Source organism: Bufo bufo, chromosome 6 (assembly GCF_905171765.1).
Source record: "Bufo bufo chromosome 6, aBufBuf1.1, whole genome shotgun sequence".
Taxonomy (NCBI): domain Eukaryota; kingdom Metazoa; phylum Chordata; class Amphibia; order Anura; family Bufonidae; genus Bufo; species Bufo bufo.
The window spans coordinates 180,433,475-180,459,457 of NC_053394.1; the positions used below are offsets into that span (position 1 = coordinate 180,433,475).

Consider the following 25,983-nt stretch of genomic DNA (forward strand, 5'->3'; position numbering starts at 1 on the left):
AGAATCAGGAGGATTGGTGTTCATTTCTCCCTCTTGCTGAGTTTGCTCTGAACAACCGTCGTCAGGAATCTTCTGATAAGTCACCATTCTTTGGTGCATATGGGTTCCATCCGCAGTTTGGGACATTCTCGGGAGGGGCTCCTTCTGGTTTACCTGAGGAGGAGAGATTTTCCTCGTCTTTGTCTACCATTTGGCAAAAGATTCAGAGTAATTTTAGAAAGATGAGTGAGAAGTATAAGCGTGTGGCTGATAAAAGACGTGTGCCTGGTCCGGACCTGAATGTGGGTGATCTGGTGTGGTTGTCTACAAGAAATATTAAACTGAAGGTTCCCTCCTGGAAATTGGGTCCCAAGTTTATTGGGCCTTATAAAATCTTGTCAGTCATCAATCCTGTTGCCTTCCGTCTTGATCTTCCACGGGTTTGGAAGATACATAATGTATTTCACAGATCTCTCTTAAAACCATATGTCCAGCCCACGGTACCCTCCTCTTTGCCTCCTCCTCCGATTTTGGTTGATGGCAATCTGGAGTTTGAGGTTTCCAGAATTGTGGACTCTCGCATTGTCCGCGGTTCTCTTCAGTACCTCGTTCATTGGAGGGGTTATGGTCCTGAGGAGAGGATATGGGTTCCGGTGTCGGACATTAAAGCCACTCGCCTCATCAGGGCATTTCATAGGGCTCATCCTGAGAAGGTGGGTCCTGGGTGTCCGGAGTCCACCCGTAGAGGGGGGGGGGGGGGGGTACTGTCACTACCAGAGCTTTGAGACGTTCTCACAGCTCTGTTTCTCCACCCCTGTGATGATGTCACTACCAGAGCTTGGAGGAGTTCTCACTGCTCTGTTTCTCCGCCCCTGGGATGAGGTCATTACTTTCTGTTTCCTTCCTTCCAGCTGTTCCTCCTATGTTTGATTTCTCTGCCTTTAAATCACCCCTCCTCCTTTTGTAGAGTGTGGATTATATTTCTCATTTGAGTTGTAGCTCTTGCTTAAGTATCTTCACTTGTATGCTATCTTTTCACTGGACCTTTGTTCTGCTGCAGCAAGTACTCCGGATATTGCCACCTGTCTTTGGATCCGTCTTCTCTGCTGCCGCAGCACCTTCAGCTAAGAGTGCAGACATTGTAGTGTATATGTTTGTTTTCTGACCGGATCCGAGGCGACCACGGTTCCCTCCATATACTGAGCAGGGCACCGGTGGCCGTGCCCCTTCCACTATTGTAGGGGTTACAGTGGTCATCAGTCTTAGGTACGCGGGCATGCCTCGTTCCACCATTAGGATCCGGGTATGTGCTTAGCAGCATAGGGAAAGCTTTGAGGGTCTGACAGGGGTCACCCTTTATCCTCCCTAGTTTGGGTCCGGTCAGTGGCTCTATTTTCTGTGTATGCTCTAGTTGCTCACTTACAGCCGTGACACGCACATTTGTTTAGGTTAGCGGTTAGGCCAGCTTTCCGAAGGGAGTCCACTACAGCCTGCACTTTGGGTAGGTGACTTTCTTAGTTGGTACTGTGGATGACAATATCGTCCAGGTAAACCGAAACGTACAGACAATGTGGACGAAGCACAATGTCCATTAGTCGCTGAAAAGTGGCGGGGGCGCCATGCAGACCAAAGGGTAAGACCTTATATTCAAACAGCCCCTCAGGCGTGATTAAGGCAGTTTTCTCAGCCTCCGTTAAGGACACCTGCCAGTACCCTTTTGTGAGGTCCAAAACAGAAAAATACCGGGCTTGTCCTAAACTCTCGATGAGCTCATCCACCCGGGGAATACTCATCGAATTTGGAAACCTCGTTAAGTTTTCGAATGTCGTTACAAAACTGCAACGTCCCGTCCGGCTTGGGTATCAATACTATAGGACTGGCCCACTCACTTTTTGACTCCTCAATAACATTAACTGTACCTCCTCCGATATGGCTCGTCTCCGAGCCTCGGGCACCCGGTATGGTTTTAATCAGACTTTTGCCTGAGGCTCAGTGACAATGTCATGCTGGATTATGGAAGTGCGTCCAGGGAGGTCCGAGAACACATCCGTGTTCCTACTAACGAACTCCCTGGCCTCCCGAGTCTGTTTAGAGGAGAGGCCGTTAGCCATTTTTACTCTCTTGCATCAGACAGAGGGGCTGGAACCTCTCCCCCTAGAAAACCCAGCCGCGGGCTGTCTTCTGTACAGGTTTCCCTATCTTTCCACGGTTTGAGCAAATTCACATGGTGAACCTGCTCTGACTTTCATCGCCCTGGCTGGTTTACCTTGTAGTTTCCACCTCCAATTTTCTCGAGTACCCCGTAGGGCCCCTGCTACCTAGCCAGGAACTTACTGTCCACGGTTGGCACTAGAACCAAAACCTGATCACTCGAGTTAAAGATCCGGACCCGAGCCTGCTGATTATAGACCCGACTCTGGGCTCACTGAGCTGCCTCCATATGCTCCCTAACAAGAGGCAACACTGTCTCTATCCGATCTTGCATCTGGTTAATGTACTCAATTACACTTTTATGTGCAGTGGGTTGTTGTTCCCACACCACTTTGGCCACGTCCAAGAGACAGCTAGGGTGTCTGCCATATAACAGTTCGAAGGACGAGAACCCAGTAGAGGCCTGGGGTACCTCCCACACTGAACATGAGATAGGGCAGAAGGAGGTCCCAGTCCTTCCCATCTTTAGACACTACGCTTTACAACATATTTTTTAATGTTTGGTTAAACCGTTCTACCAGACAGTCTGTTTGCGGATGGTAAACGGACATCCGTAGTTGTTTTATGTGCAGCAACTTAAGAGTTCCCTCATCACCTTGGACATAAAAGAGGTCCTTTGGTTGGTCAGAACCTCTTTAGGTAGTCCGAATCGGGAAAACATCTCCATTAACTCCTTAGCTATGAGTTTGGCCGAGGTATGTCGCAGTGGCACCTCCTCCGGGTACCAAGTGGCGTAGTCTAGAATGACTAAGATGTGTTGATGCCCTGTGGCGGACTTCGATACTGGGCCTATGAGTCCATAGCTATTCGGTCAAACGGTACTTCGATAATTATTAGAGGTACTAGGGGACTATGGAAATGTGGCTGGGGGCTAGTTATCTGGCAGGTCGGGCAAGACTTACAAAACTCTTCCACTTCTTTGAATATGCTGGGCCAGTAAAACCGCTGTAGAATATGATCCAGAGTTTTCTGCAGCCCCAGGTGACCCCCGAGAAAATGTTGGTGGGCTAGATCTAACACAAGCTTTCGATAAGCCTTGGTACCATCAACTGTTCGATAGGCTCACCCTGTAGTTGGTTTACCCGACACAACATATCTTTATGAACCACAAAACAGGGAAACACTGACTCTGCCCCAGGTTGTTGTGGTTCACCATCTACTATTAACACATTCTCCCAGGCACGAGATAGAGTTGGGTCTCGACGTTGGGCGGTACCAAAATTATCCCCGGAGACGTTGAGGTACGCCAATTTAGGACCCGGCGGCAAGTCCTCCACGTCTCCCACCATCACACTTAGCGGAGTTGTCTCCCCCTCTTCCAGCGAAGTGGGGGTCACCCCTACCGCTGGCCCTTCGGTCTCAGGTTCCCAGAGTTCTGGTCTACCCCCTGAGCCAGGCCACTCTGCTAGGGTTACCCCTGTCTCATGGGTATCAGTCACTCTCATAGCAGGCCACAGTGCCAGGAAGTCTCCCCCTATTAGGAGTTCACAATGTAGATTTGTGGCGACAGCCACTTCGTGGGTCCATCTACCGGCCACCGTGGTTAGAGACACCAGCGGTGGGTTAGTCTTTTAAGGCTCACCGTATGCACATCACCCCGACTTTCCGGCCAGTATACTCAGTGGACCGCACCAGGGTAGCCCTTACTAGGGTCACCAGACTCCCTGAGTCTAGCAGAGCCTCCGCTGGAGTGTCTCCCGCTTTCACCTGGCACAAGTGATCTAGAGACTCTGGGGTACCTGTTGCACACAGCCTCCTGGCATATAGCGACTGACGGTAGCCACAGTTAGTGTCCATGGGCTCAACCCAATGGGGACAGTCAGCTTTTACGTGGCCAGGCTCCTGACTCCGCCAGCAGACTATCGGAGCCAGGTCCGCCGTGGGTACATCCCGGGCGGGTTTTATCGGCTCAAATCTTCGGGCCTGGGGTGGAGATTTCTGGGGTTTGCCGACCCCCTCCCGACAGAACCGTCCTTTAGATTCCTGGTAGCTTCATAGCGTTCCACCAGGTCCTACATATCAAGGGCATTGCCAGGAGACACCTGACCGATCCAGTGCTGGAGAGGGTATGGCAAAGCCCTCCAGAACATATAGGCTAACAGATGATCCAACATAGCAGTGGGACTCAGCACATCAGGCTATAGCCATTTTTGCAAGAGGTGAAGTAAGTTAGAATACTGGGGTCTTGCAGGCTCAGCCGGGTTGAACCTCCACTGATGCACCTACTGGGCCCGGACCAACACATTCACCCCCAGTCTTGCCAGAATCTCACCCTTGACTTTCCCGTAGTCGGCCGCTTGATCGTCCGGCAAGTCAAAATACACCCGCTGGGAATCGGATGCCAGGAATGGAGCGACGACCTCAGCCCACTGGTCACGGGGTAGTTTTTCCCTGATGGCCACTTTCTCGTACATCGCCAGGTAGGTTTCAATGTCGTCTTGGGGTCATCTTAGGAATTGCAGCACGGACTGCTTTCCGGGCATTGTGGACGCTCGAGGTTGCTCCTGCAACGTATTAGTCTCCTGCTGTTGCTCATTAGCCTCCCGTTGCTGCAGGTTTGTCTCTCGCTGCTGCAGATTAGCTTCCATGAGGGCCTTGACAACAGCCTCCATTTGGTCGTGGGGCACTGGTTGTAATACAGATGGTTTAATGTATGAAAAATGCAGAAACCAAAAATATCGGCGTTCTCGCCAGCCTCACTGCTTTTGCACGCATCCTCCACCAATTGTGGGGACTCGCTCTGGTAGACAGGATTAGCGGACGCAGTATAGAGGCAACAACAAGTTCTTTGGATCAAACAGTTCAGTGTTTTATTCACACTTTAGGCAAGTGACAAAACAAGCATATTCAAACAAAAAAAGTCACCTTGCGGTGTTGGCGGTAATTAACACCATGGGGCAATTCTGCCTCAAAGAGTCCTTGCCGATAGCAGCACCAACCTCTTTTCACGCCAAACAGGTAGCAAGTTTTCATCCAGACACAAGGCTCCCAGATCCCAGCATGGAGACATGGCTTCTGAGCCCAGCTGCCTATTTAAAGGACAGCCAGGTGCTGCCAAAATCCGGTCCAGTATTTGACCTCACCTGGCTGTAAATCAGCCCAGCAGCACATGCTGGGAGGAAAATACCTGTTTTCCCAGACCAAACCTCTCACTGTGTCACTATGGGGGATCGACACAATTCTAACATTTTTGGCTCCATACAACACCACAATGGATTTGAAATGAAACTTAAAATGTGCTTTAACTGCAGACTGTCAGCTTTAATTCGAGGGTATTTACATCCAAATCAGGTGAATGGTGTAGGAATTACAACAGTTTGCTTACGTGCCTCCCACTTGTGAAGGGGTATAATGGTATAATTGGCATCTCAGCTGTTCCATGGCCAGGTGTGTGTTATTCCCTCATTATCCCAATTACAATGAGCAGATAAAAGGTCCAGAGTTCATTTCAAGTGTGCTATTTGCATTTGGAATCTGTTGCGGTCAACTCTCAAGATGAGATCCAAAGAGCTGTCACTATCAGTGAAGCAAGCCATTTTTTAGGCTGAAAAAAACAAAACAAAAACCAGACAGATCGCAAAAACATTAGGCGTGGCCAAAACAACTGTTTGGAACATTCTTAAAAAGGAACGCACTGGTGAGCTCAGCAACACCAAAACACCCTGAAGACCACGGAAAACAACTGTGGTGGATGACCTTAGAATTCTTTCCGTGGTGAAGAAAACACCCTTCACAAAGGTTGGCCAGATCAAGAACACTCTCCAGGAGTTGGTGTATGTTTGTCAAAGTCAACAATCAAGAGAAGACTTCACAAGAGTGAATACAGAGGGTTCACCACAAGATGTAAACCATTGGTGAGCCTCAAAAACAGGAAGACCAGATTAGAGTTTGCCAAACGACATCTAAAAAAGCCTTCACAGTTCTGGAACAACATCCTATGGACAGATGAGACCAAGATCAACTTGTACCAGAGTGATGGGAAGAGAAGAGTATGGAGAAGGAAAGGAACTGCTCATGATCCTAAGCATACCACCTCATCAGGGAAGCATGGTGGTAGTAGTGTCATGGCGTGGGCATGTATGGCTGCCAATGGAACTGGTTCTCTTGTATTTATTGATTATGTGACTGCTAAGAAAAGCAGCAGGATGAATATAGCAGCAGGCAATATTATCTGCTCATATTTAGCCAAATGCTTCAGAACTCATTGGATGATGCTTCACAGTGCAGATAGAGAATGACCCAAAGCATACTGTAAAAGCAACCAAAGAGTTTAAGGGAAAGAAGTGGAATGTTATGCAATGGCCAAGTCAATTACCTGACCAATTGAGCATGCATTTCACTTGCTGAAGACAAAACTGAAGGGAAAATGCCCCAAGAACAAGCAGGAACTGAAGACCGTTCCAGAGAAGGCCTAGCAGAGCATCACCAGGGATGAAACCCAGTGTCTGGTGATGTCTATGCGTTCCAGACTTCAGGCTGTAATTGACTGCAAAGGATTTGCAACCAAGTATTAAAAAGGGAAAGTTTGATTTATGATTATTATTCTGTCCTATTACTTTTGGTCCCTTAACAAGTGGGAGGCACATATGTAAACTGGTGTAATTCCTACACCGTTCACCTGATTTAGATGTAAATACCTTCAAATTAAAGCTGACAGTCTGCAGTTAAAGCACATCTTGTTTGTTTCATTTCAAATCCATTGTGGTGGTGTATAGAGCCAAAAATGTTAGAATTGTGTTGATGTCCCAATATTTATGGACCTGATATAGATAGATAGATATATATATATATATATATATATATATATATATATATATATATATATACATATACACATATATATACATATATACACACACTGCTCAAAAAAATAAAGGGAACACTTAAACAACACAATGTAACTCCAAGTCAATCACACTTCTGTGAAATCAAACTGTCCACTTAGGAAACAACACTGAGTGACAATCAATTTCACATGCTGTTGTGCAAATGGGATAGACAACAGGTGGAAATTATAGGTAATTAGCAAGACACCCCTAATAAAGGAGTGGTTCTGCAGGTGGTGACCACAGACCTCTTCTCAGTTCCTATGCTTCCTGGCTGATGTTTTGGTCACTTTTGAATGCTGGCGGTGCTTTCACTCTAGTGGTAGCATGAGACGGAGTCTACAACCCACACAAGTGGCTCAGGTAGTGCAGCTTATCCAGGATGGCAGATCAATGCGAGCTGTGGCAAGAAGGTTTGCTGTGTCTGTCAGCGTAGGGTCCAGAGCATGGAGGCGCTACCAGGAGACAGGCCAGTACATCAGGAGACGTGGAGGAGGCCGTAGGAGGGCAACAACCCAGCAGCAGGACCGCTACCTCCGCCTTTGTGCAAGGAGGAACAGGAGGAGCACTGCCAGAGCCCTGCAAAATGACCTCCAGCAGGCCACAAATGTGCATGTGTCTGCTCAAACGGTCAGAAACAGACTCCATGAAGGTGATATGAGGGCCCAACGTCCACAGGTGGGGGTTGTGCTTACAGCCCAACACCATGCAGGACGTTTGGCATTTGCCAGAGAACACCAAGATTGGCAAATTCGCCACTGGCGCCCTGTGCTCTTCACAGATGAAAGCAGGTTCACACTGAGCACATGTGACAGACGTGACAGTCTTGAGACACTGTGGAGAACGTTCTGCTGCCTGCAACATCCTCCAGCATGACTGGTTTGGCATTGGGTCAGTAATGGTGTGGGGTGGCATTTCTTTGGAGGGCCGCACAGCCCTCCATGTGCTCGCCAGAGGTCGCCTGACTGCCATTAGGTACCGAGATAAGATCCTCAGACCCATTGTGAGACCATATGCTGGTGCGGTTAGCCCTGGGTTCCTCCTAATGCAAGACAATGCTAGACCTCATGTGGCTGGAGTGCGTCAGCAGTTCCTGCAAGACGAAGGCATTGATGCTATGGACTGGCCTGCCCGTTCCCCAGACCTGAATCCAATTGAGCACATCTGGGACATCATGTCTCGCTCTATCCACCAACGTCACGTTGCACCACAGACTGTCCAGGAGTTGGCAGATGCTTTAGTCCAGGTCTGGGAGGAGATCCCTCAGGAGACTGTCCGCCACCTCATCAGGAGCATGCACAGGCATTGTAGGGAGGTCATACAGGCACGTGGAGGCCACACACACTACTGAGCCTCATTTTGACTTGTTTTAAGGAGATTACATCAAAGTTGGATCAACCTGTAGTGTGTTTTTCCACTTTAATTTTGAGTGAGTGTGACTCCAAATCCAGACCTCCATGGGTTGAAAAATTTGATTTCCTTTTTTTTATTTTTGTGTGATTTTGTTGTCAGCACATTCAACTATGTAAATAACAAAGTATTTCAGAAGAATATTTAATTAACTCAGATCTAGGATGTGTTATTTTTGTGTTCCCTTTATTTTTTTGAGCAGTGTATATACACACACACACACACACACACACACCTGGACATACCCATATTTTCACTCAGCCCCCCTGATGCTAGCATCGGAGCATCTCATGGTCCCATGCGCTCCCTTGCCCTGTGCTGGATCGCGCAGGGCACGGGCTCTTTTGTTTATAACACCACACTGCCGGGCGGAGGCCTCCGTCCGGCAGTGTTTTCGGTGACGTCACTGGCTCTGATGGGCGTTCTTTAGCGCTGCCCTAGACGTTTTACTGGCTAGGGCAGCGCTAGAGCCAGCCCATCAGTGCCGGTGACGTCATCAGGCTTCCTGGCAGCCCTATGGAGAGCCCGGTTCCTCACTGGAACTCCTAAAAAATGCCTTTGCCCTGCACGATTTAGCGCAGGGCAAAGGAGAGCATTGGAGCATGAACTGCTCCGATGCTCAAGTCCGGGGGCTGCCTGGGTGAAAATAGAGGTATGTCCAGGTTCAGCTCTTAACCCGGGCAACCCCTTTAAAATAACAATTTGGGAGCATCTTTTCTGTATCCCAGTAGAACAGACTCAAACATTGACAGAAGTCTTTAGACTCATTTTACTTAAAATTTTCCAAAAATTAAAAATGGCATAATTTAACTGAATACTACTGAGAGAACATAAAACTAAAATACTGATTTAAAAGGAAAGGCATTGATTTCAATGGTACAGTAGCACAAGAGCTAACTTGGACAACTCCCAATGATGGGGATTTCAGACTATGCCCAAACCAAGTACTGCCACTGCCAGCGCCAGATATTTTTCACTACCCAGTCTGTTTTCCATTCTGGGTCCCACCGTTTACCCAAGGACTTAATCTGAGCTTTAGACATAATTGTATTATAAATTATTTCAAGTGGTTTTAAAAATAATACTTTACTGGTTTAAAAAAACTATTTTTCGCATGCATGTAAAACTTTCAAGCGAAAATGTTCCCCTATATCCCGCACATGGGTTTTCTGGAATCTCATTGGAGTTTGTCTATGTATTAAGCAATTCCCAAAATCCGGACATGGAAAGGGTTTCTCACCTGAATGGAATCTCCGATGTCTTATTAGAGCGGATACCTGGGTAAAACATTTGCCACACTCAGAACATGGAAATGGCTTCTCTCCTGTGTGGATTCTCTGATGTTTTATGAGATCAGCTTTCCGCGTAAAACTTTTACCACAGTCAGAGCAGAGGAACGGTTTCTCACCAGTGTGGATTTTCTGGTGCTGAATAAGGTTTGATTTCTTCTTGAAAAACTTCCCACAGTTAGAGCATGGATATGACTTCTCCTCCACATGAGCCCTCTGGTGTATCAACAGTGCATCATGCTGGGTGAAACACTTACCACAGTCTATACAGGTGAAAATTTTGTCACTGTGAGCTGCACCATACAGTGAAAAAAATGCTTTATCAGGAGTCATGTCCACATCATAAGAAAGCTCATTAATATCATTTATATCGACATCCTGGAGTCCAGAATGCCTGTTTTGAAAACTGCAGCTTTCTTCTGGGGAATTATCCAAGTCATTGTTATCTTCTAATTCCCAATCTGCAGAAGAATTCCTGATGTTGTGTGCATTCGCTGGGGATAAACAAATAGCAGTTCTTAAAGATGACAAAAACTTTACTCAAAAACTAAAAATTAAGAATACAATAGAATATAACCCCCATGTGGTACAGCAATTCAAGTAAATGGGCTGAAGTACCAGGCACAGCCACATGTATGATAAGGGGGAGATTTATTATCCCCTACGTCAGGGATTTGGAGTTAAAAAGTCGCAAAACCTGGTTTTGCAGCATTTTAAATGCCACTAGATTAGTTGCAATTGGCATTTTTACGCAATTTCTGAAAAGAGGGCAAGGCAATGGCAGGATTTGTGGGTGGAGCCTTTGGCCATGGCTCATTTATCATTATTTAAGCCAAAAACTGGTGTAAATAATGAATGATATCTACGCCAGCTGCAAGCTGCTGTAGAATTCAGTCTGGCACACAGAGGAGGCATTTAAAGGGGTGTTTCCACAGCATAGGGGATAACTATTAGGTCAGTGGGTCTCCTACAGCTGGGACCCCCACGAATCTCGATCATTGAACAGAGCAGTGGCGACAATTCCGACCAGCCACTCCATTCATTTCAGGGGAGGCTTCATAGTGTAGAGGTCCCCGTTCTTGTGATCTGTGGGGGTCCCAGCAGTAAGACCATCACCAATCTAATACTAGATAACTTTTTCTAACTGGAATACCCCTTTAACCCCTTAAGGACACAGCCTTTTTACACCTTAGGACCAGGCCATTTTTTGAAAATCTGACCAGAGTCCCTTTAAGTGGTGATAACTTTAAAACGCTTTGACTTATCCAGGCCGTTCTGAGATTGTTTTTTTGTCACATATTGTACTTCATGACACTGGTAAAATGGAGTCAAAAAAAATTTTTTTTTGCACCAAAAAATACCTAATTTAACAAAAATTTGGAAAAATTTGCAAATTTCAAAGTTTCAGTTTCTCTACTTCTGTAATACATAGTAATACCCCCAAAAATTGTGATGACTTTACATTCCCCATATGTCTACTTCATGTTTGAATTGTTTTTGGAATGATATTTTATTTTCTGGGGATGTTATAAGGCTTAGAAGTTTAGAAGCAAATCTTGAAATTTTTCAGAAATTTACAAAAACTCAATTTTTAGGGACCAGTTCAGGTCTCAAGTCACTTTGCGAGGCTTACATTATAGAAACCACCCAAAAATGACCCCATCTAAGAAACTACACCCCTCAAGGTATTCAAAACTGATTTTGCATACGTTGTTAACCCTTTAGGTGTTGCACAAGAGTTATTGGCAAATGGGGAGGAAATTTGAGAATTTCATTTTTTTGTCTAATTTTTCATTTTAACCCATTTTTTCCACTAACAAAGCAAGGGTTAACAGCCAAACAAGACTGTATCTTTATTGCCCTGACTCTGCCGTTTACAGAAACCCAATATGTGGCCGTAAACTACTGTACGGGCACACAGCGGGGCGTAGAGGGAAAGGTGCGCCGTATGGTTTTTGGAAGGCTGATTTTTATGGACTGGTTTATTTACACCATGTCCCATTTGAAGCCCCCTGATGCACCCCTAGAGGAGAAACTCCCTAAAAGTGACCCCATTTAAGAAACTACACCCCTCAAGGTATTCAAAACTGATTTTACATACGTCGTTAACCCTTTAGGTGTTGCACAAGAGTTATTGGCAAATGGCGATGAAATTTGAGAATTTCATTTTTTTGCCTAATTTTCCATTTTAACCCATTTTTTCCACTAACAAAGCAAGGGTTAACAGCCAAACAAGACTGTATCTTTATTGCCCTGACTCTGCTGTTTACAGAAACACCCCATATGTGGCCGTAAACTACTGTACGGGCACACAGCAGGGCGTTGAGTGAAAGGTGCGCCGTTTGGTTTTTGGAGGGCTGATTTTGCTGGACTGTTTTTTTGGCACCATGTCCCATTTGAAGCCCCCCTGATGCACCCCTAGATTATAAACTCCATAAAAGTGACCCCATCTAAGAAACTACACCCCTCAAGGTATTCAAAACTGATTTTACAAACATTGTTAACCCTTTAGGTGTTGCACAAGATTTAATGGAAAATAGAGATACAATTTCAAAATTTCACTTTTTTGGCAGATTTTCCATTTTAATATTTTTTTTCCAGTTACAAAGCAAGGGTTAACAGCCAAACAAAACTCATTATTTATGGCCCTAATTCTGTAGTTTACAGAAACACCCCATATGTGGTCGTAAACAGCTGTATGGGCACACGGCAGGGCGCAGAAGGAAAGGAACACCATATGGTTTTTGGAAGGCAGGTTTTGCTGGACTGTTTTTTTTTTACACCATGTCCCATTTGAAGCCCCCCTGATGCACCCCTAGAGTAGAAACTCCAAAAAAGTGACCCCATTTTAGAAACTACGGGATAGGGTGGCAGTTTTGTTGGTACTAGTTTAGGGTACATATGATTTTTGGTTGCTCTATATTACACTTTTTGTGCGGCAAGGTAACAAGAAATAGCTTTTTTGGCACCGTTTTTTTTTTGTTATTTACAACATTCATCTGACAGGTTAGATCATGTGGTAATTTTATAGAGCAGGTTGTCACGGACGCGGCAATACCTAATATGTATATAATTTTTTTTATTTATGTAAGTTTTACACAATGATTTCATTTTTAAAACCAAAAAAATGTTTTCGTGTCTCCATAGTCTAAGAGCCATAGTTTTTTCAGTTTTTGGGCGATTATCTTAAGTAGGGTCTCATTTTTTGCGGGATGAGATGACGGTTTGATTGGCATCTATTTTGGGGTGCATATGAATTTTTGATTGCTTGCTATTACACTTTTTGTGACGTAAGATGACAAAAAATGGCTTTTTTTACACCGTTTTTATTTTTATTTTTTTACGGTGGTCATCTGAGGGGTTAGATCATGTGATATTTTTATAGAGCCGGGCGATACGGACGCGGCGATACCTAATATGTATACTTTTTATTTATTTATGTAAGTTTTACACAATGATTTCATTTTTGAAACAAAAAAAAATCATGTTTTAGTGTCTCCATAGTCTAAGAGCCATAGTTTTTTCAGTTTTTGGGCGATTATCTTGGGTAGGGTATGATTTTTGCGGGATGAGATGACGGTTTGATTGTTACAATTTTGGCGTACATGCGACTTTTTTGATCACTTTTATTACCTTTTTTGGGAAGTAAGGTGGGCAAAATATCAATTTCATCATAGTTTTTTATTTTTATGGTGTTCACCGTTCGGGTAAAGTAACATGACCGTTTTATAGATCAGGTCGTTACGGACGCGGCGATACCAAACATGTGTAGGGAATTTTATTTTTTTCATTTTTTATCAGTGATAAATGTGTTTTTTGATTTTTACTTTTTTTTCACTTTTATTCACTTTTTTTTGACCCAGACCCACTTGGTTCTTGAAGATCCAGTGGGTCTGATGTCTGTATAATACAGTACAGAACAATATATATTGTACTGCACTGTATTTTACTTACACTGAACAGATCTATGCCTTTCAGCACAGATCTGTTCAGCACCATGGACAGCAGGACGCCTGAGAGGCGTCCTGTTGCCATGGGAACCTTCCCCGTCTGCTCAGAACTTCGCAGACGGGGAAGGGTAAGGAGGGGATCTCTCGGGGGGCTGTCTGGGGGCTCTCTCCCTTCCCATCGGGGGGCTGCAAAGGCACAGCAGCCCCCCAATGGGAGAGGGAGGGAGCTCCCTGCGCTGTTAACCTTTTCCATACAGCGGTCCGTACGGACCGCTGTATGGAAAGGGTTAAACGGCTGACATCGCATCGCAGATGTCAGCCGTTTATACCAGGGTGCCAGCAATGTGCTGGCACCCTGGTATACCCACTGAACACCAATGAATTTTCAAGGGGAGGCGGGCGGGGGATCGCGATCCCGCCTGCCGCACCGCCCGCCTCCCGCACCGCCCACAACCCTCCCCCTGCACCTCCCGCCACCATAAAAATCATTCGGGGATGCAGGGGGGGTGAATAAAACTTTTTTTAGGCATATAAAGTTTCTGATCCCCGCGGTCAGGGACCGCGGGGACCAGAAACTGCAGAAATCGCAGCAAACCGCAGGTCTGAATTGACCTGCGGTTTGCCGCGATCGCCGACATGGGGGGGTCACGGGACCCCCCCCGCGCATTTAGCCTAGGTGCCTGCTCAATGATTTGAGCAGGCACCGGGTTCCGATCACTGCCAGCCGCACGGCAGTGATCGAAAATACACAGGGAGTACATGTACGCCCTGTGTCCTTAAGTACCAGGGCACAAGGGCGTACCTGTACGCCCTATGTCCTTAAGAGGTTAATGTATCACAAGGCCAGCACCTCGTCATAAATTAAATGCCTCCTCTGGCTGACCAGGTCCTATCATGACTAGTGTATCACACTGGTCTTGATAAATCAGGGCCTTTGTCTGTGTGAAGAATAGAGATATGGTGCTCCATGGGCCCCTTCAGATAGGGTCCTAGCAGTATGACCAACACTAAGGCTACTTTCACACTTGCGGCAGCCTTCTCCGGCAGGCTGTTCTGGTGGGTGAACAGCCTGCCAAATCTGTGCTGCCGCTAGGTCCGCTCCGACCCCATTGACGGCTGCAGCACGGCATGGTCGTAGTTTTATTCCGGCTGCCTCTCAGCATGTTTGCTGTGCTGCCACCGGAATTCCGGCCTGCCCCCATTATAGTCAGCCTGCCGGAGAAGGCTTCCGCTAGTGTGAAACTAGCCTAAGTTAAGTTCAGTAAAACCCCCCTTTTTTTTTATTGCACATGCAACACCAAACTCCACTAAAATATTCCTCAAGAGGAATGGTCCTCTAAAACAGAATGAAAATAGGATATTATAGCTTATTGTACTGTACATGTATATCTATCGATTCACTATTACCCTACACTACTAGTCACAGTCATTCACTGAATACAATATACTGTAAATGAATGAGAAGGGGGGGACTTTGCTATCTCAGACAATGGTGGTTTCTGATTTATTCCTCACCTGCAGCGATGTCTACTGGGACTTCCTCCTGCTTGCACAGCACATCACCACTACTGTACAACTTGTCTTCTTCCTCCTCTACAACTTCAACTTTAATCTGAAGTGATTCTTGACCCTAGTAAACCGGGAACAATAAAGAAAAAAGTATGACATAGTGTACCAAAGCAAGATCTGAAACTATAAGCTTCCAGACGTATAGAAACATAGAATGTGTGGGCAGATAAGAACCATTTGGCCCATCTAGTCTGCCCAATATACTGAGTACTATGGATAGCCCCTGGCCCTATCTTATATGAAGGATGGCCTTATGGTTAAACTCCTCCACTGTATTTGCAGCTACCACTTCTGCAGGAAGGCTATTCCATGCATCCACTACTCTCTCAGTAAAGTAATACTTCCTGATATTACTTTTAAACCTTTGCCCCTCTAATTTAAAACTATGTCCTCTTCTAGCAGTTTTTCTTCTTTTAAATATTCTCTCCTCTTTTACCTTGTTGATTCCCTTTATGTATTTAAAAGTTTCTTATACTTCTATATGACTGCATTTGGCAGCATTTTCAGTTCTACCTACCACATCATCATCATGTGGACCACTTTTCTCTTCCTCTGTATAATCTGAATGGACAGGACTGGAAGATCTTTGTCGTTTATCTCTGTCACTGGATCCGTCTGAAAGAAATATACGCATTGCTGAATACACTGTCCCACATCTACCAATGTGATGGCACGTGGACAATGTCAAACAATTTAGCACTGCAGAACTCGATGTCTTCAGTGCAATTCCTAATTTATTCACCAAAGATCCAACATTTCGACTACAGTGAGTCTTTTTCAAGCAGAGTGACAATAGACACCAGTGTTCAGTACATATATATACACACCTGCTAAATGAGTGCATACCCTGTGGGCCTTGCCCCACCCCTTGGGTCATGTGATAGACCATTAGGTACAGAAATATATACAAATATAATCATCCTTTGTAAAAGAAAAAAAAAAAAAAGGAGGAAACGTGAAGCATACATATGGGAGGTGTCTGAGGGGAGATCGGGTCCATGTATCACTTTTGTGGCGTCGACCCAAGACATCCGCGTGTGTATCAGAGCAGGAATCCAGATATTAGTTTGCCCGCCAAGTAGGATAAACTGCACATATCCAAATCAGGTATGGCTATCCACGCATGTCAATACATGCTGGGTAGCCCGATAGCCGGGGCGCTGCACGCACTCCCTTCTGCAGCACTGCACATGTCCCGACGTCACATTGCCTGACAGAGAAGCCATCTGCCTCAGTAAAATGTATGGGTAAACGGGAGGTGGCTTATCATGGTGAAAATGATTAGCTGTCCGGGCCACGCACTTAAGAGCTGCTCCGTTCCCTGTACAGAATCCTGACTAATCCTGCCACGCTGCCTACTTCAAATTCTGAGTGGCAAGTGCAGAGGAGAAGGAGGAAGCCTAGACAGCGCGAAATGGGTCCCAGCAAGGCGCAATCCGCGGCTGATAAGCTCAAGGAGTATGCCCGCCAAGAAAACCAAAATGGCGCAGCGGCTCCCGCCACTCCACGTGCAGCAGTGAGCGCAGTCAAGCCGCGCAACAGATAGAGCCTGAGGATGCTGGAGAACCTGAAATTACACTGAAAGAGGTGTCGGAACAGCTCCTGACAGCGATCTCTTCCTGCCAGTCCTCCCTCACCTGTAAAATCGAGGCGGTGCGGGTGGACCTGGGACTGCTTAGGCAGGACGTACAGCAGCTGAGGGAGAGAGTGAAACAGACGGAGGATCGTGTCTCAGCTCTGGAAGACTTCACCAGGCCATTGGACTCGAGACTGCAGGAGGTTGAGCGGTCTGTCGGGTTGTGGAGGCAGAAATGCGACGACCTAGAGAATAGGGCCCGGCGCAACAATGTGCGGATCCTAGGCATCCCAGAAAGAGCGGAGGGGCGAGATCCTGCCAATTTCTTGGAGGTATGGTTCAAGGCCCAATTCCCCGATGCTACATTCTCTGCAGCGTACGCATTTGAGAGAGCACACAGGGTCCCTGCCAGACCACCTCCCCCGGGAGCTCCGCCGCGGCCTTTACTAGCCCGCTTACTCAACTGGAAAGATCGGGACTTAATGCTCAGTCAAGCAAGGAGTAAGGGAGTGATCACGCCAATGTGTCACTGTTCCCTGATTTTTTCTGCGGATTTGCAAAAGAAGAGGGCCACCTTCATTTCAGTTAAGAAACGTCTCCGTGAACTGAACCTGCAATATTTTATGGCCCATCCAGCGCGTCTCCGCGTAATTGACGGAGACCGACCAGTCTTTTTCACCGACCCAAAGGAAGCGGGGGACTGAATATCCAGGCGCCCAAGACCGCGCTAATTATATGGTTAAATCCGACACCGCAAGTATACCTTGGCACTGCGCAGTGCAATGTGCGAGCCTTGCTATTACATACATGTGCATTCTCGGTCTTATATCTATCTCCATTAATAGCATAATGTGAGACATTTTGATACCAGGCTAGTTAATGTTGTTAAGAATGCAGGCTAAGGGGGGTCTGGGTGTTCATGTATGTACCTATTTTTATTCCCCAGCTCCCGCAGCTTTTCTACTGCACATGTACAGGGAATGTTCAGCCACCTGTATGGGTTTAACATCTACTTTCCCGTCCATGTCCCCGAATATTTTGCCACAGAACTAACACAATAATGTTTGCACTAGATGTGTATCTAGGGTTGTTAGTTTACCACATGTTATGTTATGTGTTCTTTTTGATGTTGAAGGCATGGTCATTTAATAACCTCAAGTTGGATGGGGATGAGAGGCGTTCACTAGTGATGCAGAGGGACTACTGCCCTCTTTTCTAGTGGGATCCTGAGGTGTCCAGGTGGAAACCCTGCGCTTGTGTTATGGGGTCTCTAGTAGTGATGTCCTGGAATGTGAGAGGCTTGGGGGCTCCGAACAAAAGAATAGCTGTATTCTCGCACATAAGAAGGTATAGCCCTCACGTTCTGGGACTTCAGGAAACTCACTTGACGGCTGACACTGGGAATAGAATCATTAAACCATGGGTGCAGTGGTCTCTGCAGGCGTATGGAACCTCACACTCCAGGGGAGTGGTCATACTTGTTCATAAGAATCTCAAATGGGAGATGCAGCAATCTGTAGCAGATCCTAAGGGGCAGTACATTTTGGTATATGGATTCATTAACAATGTCCCCTATGTTATAATTAATTTATATAATCCTCCCCCAGCTAGGGTTTCACTGCTCCAGACAGTGTTGGGATTTGCCGCTTAGTATCTATCGGCCCGGTTACTCTGTATGGGGGACTTTAACATGATCATGCAGGAAGGTCTGGACAGATACCCTCCAGCTGCGCCGAGAGCGGACGGAGCTTCTTCCGTTACCACTTTATTTAGACTTGCCACGGAGATGGGGTGGTTGGACATGTGGAGACTTAGAAACCCGCAGCTGAGAGGATACTCCTGTTTTACACCCGCTAGAGGCGCGCTATCTAGAATCGACTATGTACTGGGCAATGCTGCAGTATACACGGATCTGATTGTTATTCAATATGAACCGCAGGGTCCTTCGGACCACGCCCCGGTTTGGCACGACAGAGTGCCGGGGGCAGCCTCTAGAGGGGGTAAGATGAGAATCCATCCTTTCTGGCTCACTCTTGACTCAGAATGATAGAATCCCTGAGCAGCTGCAGGTCTTCCTAGACATGCAGGGTGAGGAGACAGAGGATCTGCTACTATGGGACACCCTGAAAGCTTACCTGAGGGGCTGTTTAAAGTCCTCCATTTCCTATGTTAAAAAGAACACCGCTCGACAGGAAATGGACTTACACGCAAAATGCAGAGAAGCTGAGTTCTCCTTCTGTTCTGACCCCACGGAAGCGAATAGGATAGAGTGGATGGCTAGGGGTAGATCTTACATGGTGCATCTTAACCACCTCAGCCCCCCCCCTAGCTTAAACCCCCTTAATGACCAGACCACTTTTTACAATTCTGCACTACACTACTTTCACGGTTTATTGCTCGGTCATACAACTTACCACCCAAATGAATTTTACCTCCTTTTCTTCTCACAAATACAGCTTTCTTTTGGTGGTATTTGATTGCTGCTAAGATTTTTAGTTTTTCCGATATTAATCAAAATAGGCCACAATTTTCTCAAAAAAAGTGTATTTTTAACTTTCTCTGGTAAATTGTTCAAATATAATTACATTTCTATACAAGTTTGTGTCAGAATTTATTCTGCTACATGTCTTTGATAAAAAAAAATCCAATAAGTGTATATTTATTGGTTTGCGCAAAAGTTATAGCATTTACAAACTATGGTACAAAAATGTGAATTTCCGCTTTTTGCAGCAGCTCTGACTTTCTGAGCACCTGTTTCCGCAATTGCGGACAAGAAAAGGCATTTTCTATATAGTTCTGGCAATGTGCGGATTCTGAAAATGCAGAAAGCACATTGCCGGTGTCCGTGTTTTGCGGATCCGCAAAACACATACGGACGTCTGAATGGAGCCTTAAAGGGGGGTGAGCAATGACAGGGGGGTGATCAGGGAGTCTATATGGGGTGATCAGAGGTTAATAAGTGACGGGGGGGGGAGTGTAGTGTGGTGCTACTTACAGAGCTGCCTGTGTCCTCTGGTGGTCGATCCAAGCAAAAGGGACCACCAGAGGACCAGGTAGCAGGTATATCAGAGGCTGTTAACAAAACAGCGTCTGATATACCTTTCTGGGGTTAAAAAAAAAAAAATCACATCTACAGCCTGCCAGCGAATGATCGCCGCTGGCAGGCTGTAGATCAACTTGTTTACCTTGCGATCCTGTGAACGCGCGCTCCTGTGTGCGCGCGTTCACAGGAAATCTCGCGTCTCGCGAGATGGCGCGCGATGCGTCCAGGAGGTGGTTAAAGAAAAGAGTGAGCGTAGGATGTTCTTTATGAAGCAGCAGTCCTTTGAGTCTGGGGATAGAGCGGGTAAACTCCTAGCTCAAATTGCTAAAACCAATCAAATGTCTCCCCCAGTCATACGCATATAGAACACCGAGGGTCAGATGGTGGACTCCGTGGATGGCATTCTAAACAGCTTTAGGTGTTTCTACCAATCACTGTACAGCTCTGCGGCGCAATACACCGATAGAGAGCTGCGAGAGTATATAGCCGAGGTATCTCATCCTAGACTTAGTGCGGAGGACAAAAACCTGCTAGATAAAGATATATCTTTGGAGGAAATCCAGCTAGCTGTAAAAGGAACTGCCTGCTGGGAAGGCGCCGGGTCCTGACGGGATCCCTGTGGAGGTATATTCCAGATATATTGAGATTCTAGGACCCCAACTCCTTAAACTATACTCAGCGTCCCTCCAACGACACCAACTCCCTGAAACACTGTATGAAACCAGATAAAGACCCGAGTGAATGTGGCTCTTAAAGGCTATCTTAACTAGGCTCCTAGCCTCCCGCTTAAACAAAGTAATAACTTCTATTGTACACCAGGATCAAGCCGGATTTATGCCGAGCAGAACGACCTCTGACAATATCAGAAGAGCACAGGTTATGGCACAGATAGGGACGGCAGAGGGGAGAAGATGGGCCCTAGCGTCCCTTGACACAGCCAAGGCCTTCGACTCTGTAGAATGGCCCTTTCTGCTGCAGATTTTGACGGACTTCGGATTTGGTCCTAAGTTTGTGAGATGGGTTGAAATCTTATATCAGAGACCTAAAGCTAATTCACTTGTTAACGGAACGCAATCTGAATCCTTTACGCTCCACAGGAGTACCAGGCAGGGCTGCCCCCTCTCCCCACTGCAGTTTGCTCTAGTGATAGAACACCTGGCCCTTGAATTAGACAGGATGATTCCTTTTTGGGGATATCTAGGGGGAGTAGAGAAGAGAAAATAGGCCTATATGCTGATGATCTCCTCCTATTTATGGCTGAGCCCGAGCAAACTCTCCCGAGTGCAATAGATGTGATAGAGAAGTTTGGCACTTACTCGGGCTTACACATAAACTGGACGAAATCTGCTATTATGCCTCTACAGGCACATGACTGGCCGGCAAGATTTCATAATTTGCCAGTGGTGGATCACTTTAAATACCTTGGTATTATAATCACAAGGGACCCTTACACATCGGTGGCAAGAAATATAGAACCTATAGAATCTCTGTTTATTGATAAGTTTAAAACTTGGAAGTCTTTGCCGCTGTCGGTAATGGGAAGATTAAACTGCATGTGCTCCGGTTCCCAAAGCCTTCTTTGACCGATTGCATTCATTAACAGCTGCTTTTGTTTGGGGCAAGGTTAGAAGGAAGCTTTCCCTGAGTGTACTACAAAGATCTAAGCTTCAAGGGGGGGCAGCTCTGCCTGATTTTTTCCTATATTACATTGCTGGTCAGCTGAAGTATATAGCTGCATGGGTAGCGCCGGGGGACTTACTGGGACCGGAGTACTGGCTAAAAGAGTATCTTCATCTGACTACCCTATGGCCGGTGTTAGAATCCCCGGGTTCAGTACCTGGGAGATTACTCCCTATTCATAAGTTGGCTAATCAAGTATGGAAAGCTGCCAAACTAAACTCATATAAAAGATGTGCCTGACGCCATTCCACTCTTGGATAATCCCATGTTTCCGCAATTGGTGGATTTGGAGGGCTCTGCTGTTTGGAAACAAAGAGGGGTCATCTCCCTGGAGGATCTATATGTGGGAGGAGTGTTGCGCTCTCTTCAGCAGATCCCGGAGAAGTTTGAGATACCTCACACTCTCTTTTATAGGTACCTTCAACTGAGACATGCTCTAGGCGCTCAGTTCGGTGGTGTGGGCCGCAGCATTTCCAAATACCCCTTGATAGGGTTGTTGAGATCCCAAGGGCCCAGGGGAATCATATCTGTGCTATATACACACACACACTTGTTAGGCGATCGCATGCTACTCCAGCCCTTTGAGCTGGAGGGGAGATGGAAAGTTTCCATCCCTACACTTGATGCAGAGGATTGGGAAGAGGCTCTGCTGGTTCCCACTAAGGTTTCCCCATCGATAAATAATAGATTAACTCAATTGTTTATATTGCACAGAAGCTACCTTTCCCCACTCAGATTGTACAAAATGAGGAGGTTGCCTAACAGTAGATGTCACAGGTGTCAAAAGGAGAGGGCAGACTTTTGGCATCTGATATGGGACTGTGACCATTTGCAGGCCTTCTGGAGGAGTGTGGTAGATGTCCTCTCAACAATGGTTCCTGCCCCAATATCAGTTTGCCCTAAAATATGTATCCTAGGAGTGTTAGATGAGGAGCTGTGGTCGCACCATCAGAGAGTGTTTCTGGGGGAGACCCTGTTCTTAGCTAGGAAAGCGATTGCGTTGAGATGGATGGCTGATAGGACTCCCACAATTAATCAGTGGAAAGCATTGGTCAATCACGCTATGTCCATGGAAAAAGTGGTTTACACACATAGGAAGTGCCCACAGAAGTTTCAGAAAGTATGGGGGGGGGGGGGGGGGGGTGGTGCTCTTCTCCTCAAACCCTGCACCCTTTGCATATGCACCCTTTGCAAATTTTGATACGATGGTTTCTTGTATAAAGTACCCTCTCATTTACATGTCACTGTATAGTTTACTATGAAGCTTGTGACTCCCCTGCGTGGGATGTGACTGCTTTAGAATGTTATGTTTCATGCCTCTCGTTAAACTTCAATAAAACGAGTAAAAAAAAAAATGGGAGTGACCTACCGCCTATTCATTGTATGCATTATTAGGGGGCCCAAAATAAACAGGGTTCTGTACTGCTGCGGAGCATAAATGAGTCTGCTGCTTGAGGTCTAATTAATTAGGTCTATAAGGTGTGGATATACAACGGGATAAGGAGACCAAAGACCGTCTCTGCGGCAATGTGACGCATCTAAATAAACCTATACATCTAAGAGTCGGCCATAGTAGGTCATATCTGGACCCTAAAATTGCAGTAGCTGGCAAGTCCGTTATACGGGCTATGCTGTGGTCTCCATTGTATAGCGAATATAGTAAGAGAATAAACTCAAGGCCACAATAAACTAGTGACCAGTAAGGTGTACGCTCCTGTCCACTAGCTTTCACCCTCGACAAGGGGACAACCTGTCACCATCCGCACCCTGGTCCTTATAAATCCCGAGACTGGGCAAATCCCCAAATAGAGGAACTGCTCTCGTCCAAGGGTCTTTCCAGTCCCACCATACATACACTCAGCTCTCTGTACCAAATGAGTATTGTTATGTCAGCAAGGAAACCCCATACATACTCTGGACTTCAAACTTCCAAGGGTGTTGATGATCTCCATCGCCCTGGAGTAGTTCCAGCACAGAACATACATAATTATATCCCCAAAGTCCGGAGTATGTCTGGGGCTTCCTTGCGAACATAACAAAACTCATTTGGTACGGATAGCTGAGTGTATCACTATCACTCTCTTCATTCACAGTATATTCACTCTGTCACTCATTCGTCTCTCTTTTTCTCACAACTTTATTATAATAGTATTATAGTATGCTAATCACTATAATATGTGTCTATTGGTATATACTATATGGATTTTAATGGATTTATAAATATATTGCTATACATTGTATTTATTTACTTACTGTGCTTTATGCAGTTTGCACATCCTTATGTCTTGGTATGGGTGCTCATTGTTTTGCTTCAATCATGTATGCATAAATTTAATATGTTAATCAGGTCTATAATAATGCTTAATTATGTATCTTGAATTCTAGTTATTTTAATTTTTATTATTTTGTATTAGGATTGCAATATCTCTCATTGCCATCACGCTAACCTAGGCAGCATACCACATTAAATATAGCTGCCATGGTGTGCGCTCTGCGCATGTGCCAGCTCATGATGTGTCCCTGGCTCTGAGATGGCATGGACTGCACAACATCACACGCACTCTGTACCTTCTGGATGCCGCGTCCACGTCTTGTGGCCGACAGCATGGCACAGACTAACGCGCCATGCAATGAACGGCAGCAGCCTTAATCTAATTATTATCTACAGGTATGTTTGATGCACTTTTATTGGTGGCAATTATGAATATAATCATATACCTCTTTGCTCATTGGTTTGACTTATCATAATTGTCTACACCTAACTGTTAATGTCCCTGACCACATCAGAGAGTGTGTGTGTGTGTATGTGTATATATATATATATATATATATATATATATATATATATATATATATTCCCCACTGCTACTCCACCAGTCATTACCCCTTAAGAAAGTAGACCACGTAACGTGCGTCAGGGCATGGTGGTGGTTTGCCACAATACCGGATTTTCATTGGTTGGTATTATAATTAGGTTTTGTCTTTTTAAGTTGATTATTCTCTTATTGTTCAGTGGCCATAGGTTCTGTGTGAACCATGTTTATATAAAGCCTCTTAAGTTATAGGAAATTTTCAACAGTAACATTTTTTCAACTACCTCTTCCACCAGTTTATTTCGTATTGCACTGGAACTTTCTTCATGTATATGCTGTTTCCAGACCAACATCATAGTGTTGTTTTTTATCTTTAATTTGTCTATGTCTTGCCAATTACAGTGAGGAACAGAAGTATTTGAACACCCTGCATTTTGCAAGTTCTCCCACTTAGAAATCATGGAGGGGTCGGAAATTCACATTGTAGGTGCATTCCCACTCAGAGACAGAATAAAAAAAATATATAAATAAATATTCAGGAAATCAATGTATGATTTAAAAAAAATGGATTTGCCTTGTACTGCTGAACATAAGTATTTGAACACCTGAGAAACAGCAAGAATTCTGGTTCTCAAAGACCTGTTACTGTGACTATAAAAAGTCCACCTCTACTCCACTGATTAATATAACTTAGTAGCACCTGTCTGAGCTCTTTAAAGACACCTGTCCACCCCACAATCAGTCAGATGACAACTACCATGGGCAAGACCAAAGAGCTGTCTAAAGACACCAGAGACAAAATTGTGGACCTCCACAAGGCTGGAAAGGGCTATGGGGCAATTGCCAAGCAGCTTAGTGAACAAAAGATCAACTGTTGGAGCAATTTTTATAAAATGGAAGAGGCTAAAGACGACTGTCAGTCTCCCTCAGACTGGGGCTTCATGCAAGATATCACCTCGTGGGGTATCACTGATAATAAGAAAGGTGAGGAATCAGCCCAGAACTACAAGGGAGGAGCTGGTCAATGACATGAAGAGAGGTGGGACCACAGTTTTAAAGGTCACTTGTCGGTAGAACACTACGCCGTCATGGTTTTAAATCATGCATTGCGTGGAAGCTTCCACTGCTCAGGTCATCACATGTCCAGGCCCGTCTGAAGTTTGCCAATGACCATCTGGATGATCTAGAGGAGGCATGAGAGAAAGTCATGTGGTCAGATGAGACCAAAGTAGAACTTTTTGGTCTAAACTTCACTCGTCGTGTTTGGAGGAAAAAGAAGGATGAGCTGCATCCCAAGAACACCATCCCTACTGTCAGGCATGGGGGTGGTAACATCATGCTTTGGCGGTGCTATTCTGCGAAGGGGGCAGGATGACTGCACTGTATTAAGGAGAGTATTAATGGGGCCATTGTGATATTTTGAGCAACAACCTCCTTCCGTCAGTCAGAGCATTGAAGATGGGTCGTGGCTGGGTCTTCCAACATGACAACGACCCGAAGCACACAGCCAGGATAACCAAGGAGTGGCTCCGTAAGAAGCATATGAAGGTTCTCGAGTGGCCTAGTCAGTCTCCAGACCTAAATCCAATAGAACATCTTTGGAGGGAGCTGAAACTCTGTGTTGCTTAGCGACAGCC

The 25,983-nt window shown here is 45.6% G+C and overlaps 1 protein-coding gene across 3 annotated transcripts in view; it reads right to left on the minus strand.

Moving 5' to 3' along the window:
* LOC121005089 (gastrula zinc finger protein XlCGF26.1-like) overlaps positions 1-25,983 on the minus strand; it is a 58,704-nt gene that overhangs the window by 11,388 nt on the left and 21,333 nt on the right. For 2 of the 3 annotated variants that reach the window (XM_040437625.1, XM_040437627.1), the window contains exons 5-7: positions 15,752-15,849; positions 15,181-15,295; positions 9,667-10,209 (exon numbers count right to left, since the gene is read on the minus strand). In XM_040437625.1, coding sequence (XP_040293559.1) covers positions 9,667-10,209; positions 15,181-15,295; positions 15,752-15,849 — 756 coding nt within the window. The remainder of the gene's footprint in view (positions 1-9,666; positions 10,210-15,180; positions 15,296-15,751; positions 15,850-25,983) is intronic. The other variant, XM_040437628.1, reaches the window with a different exon arrangement.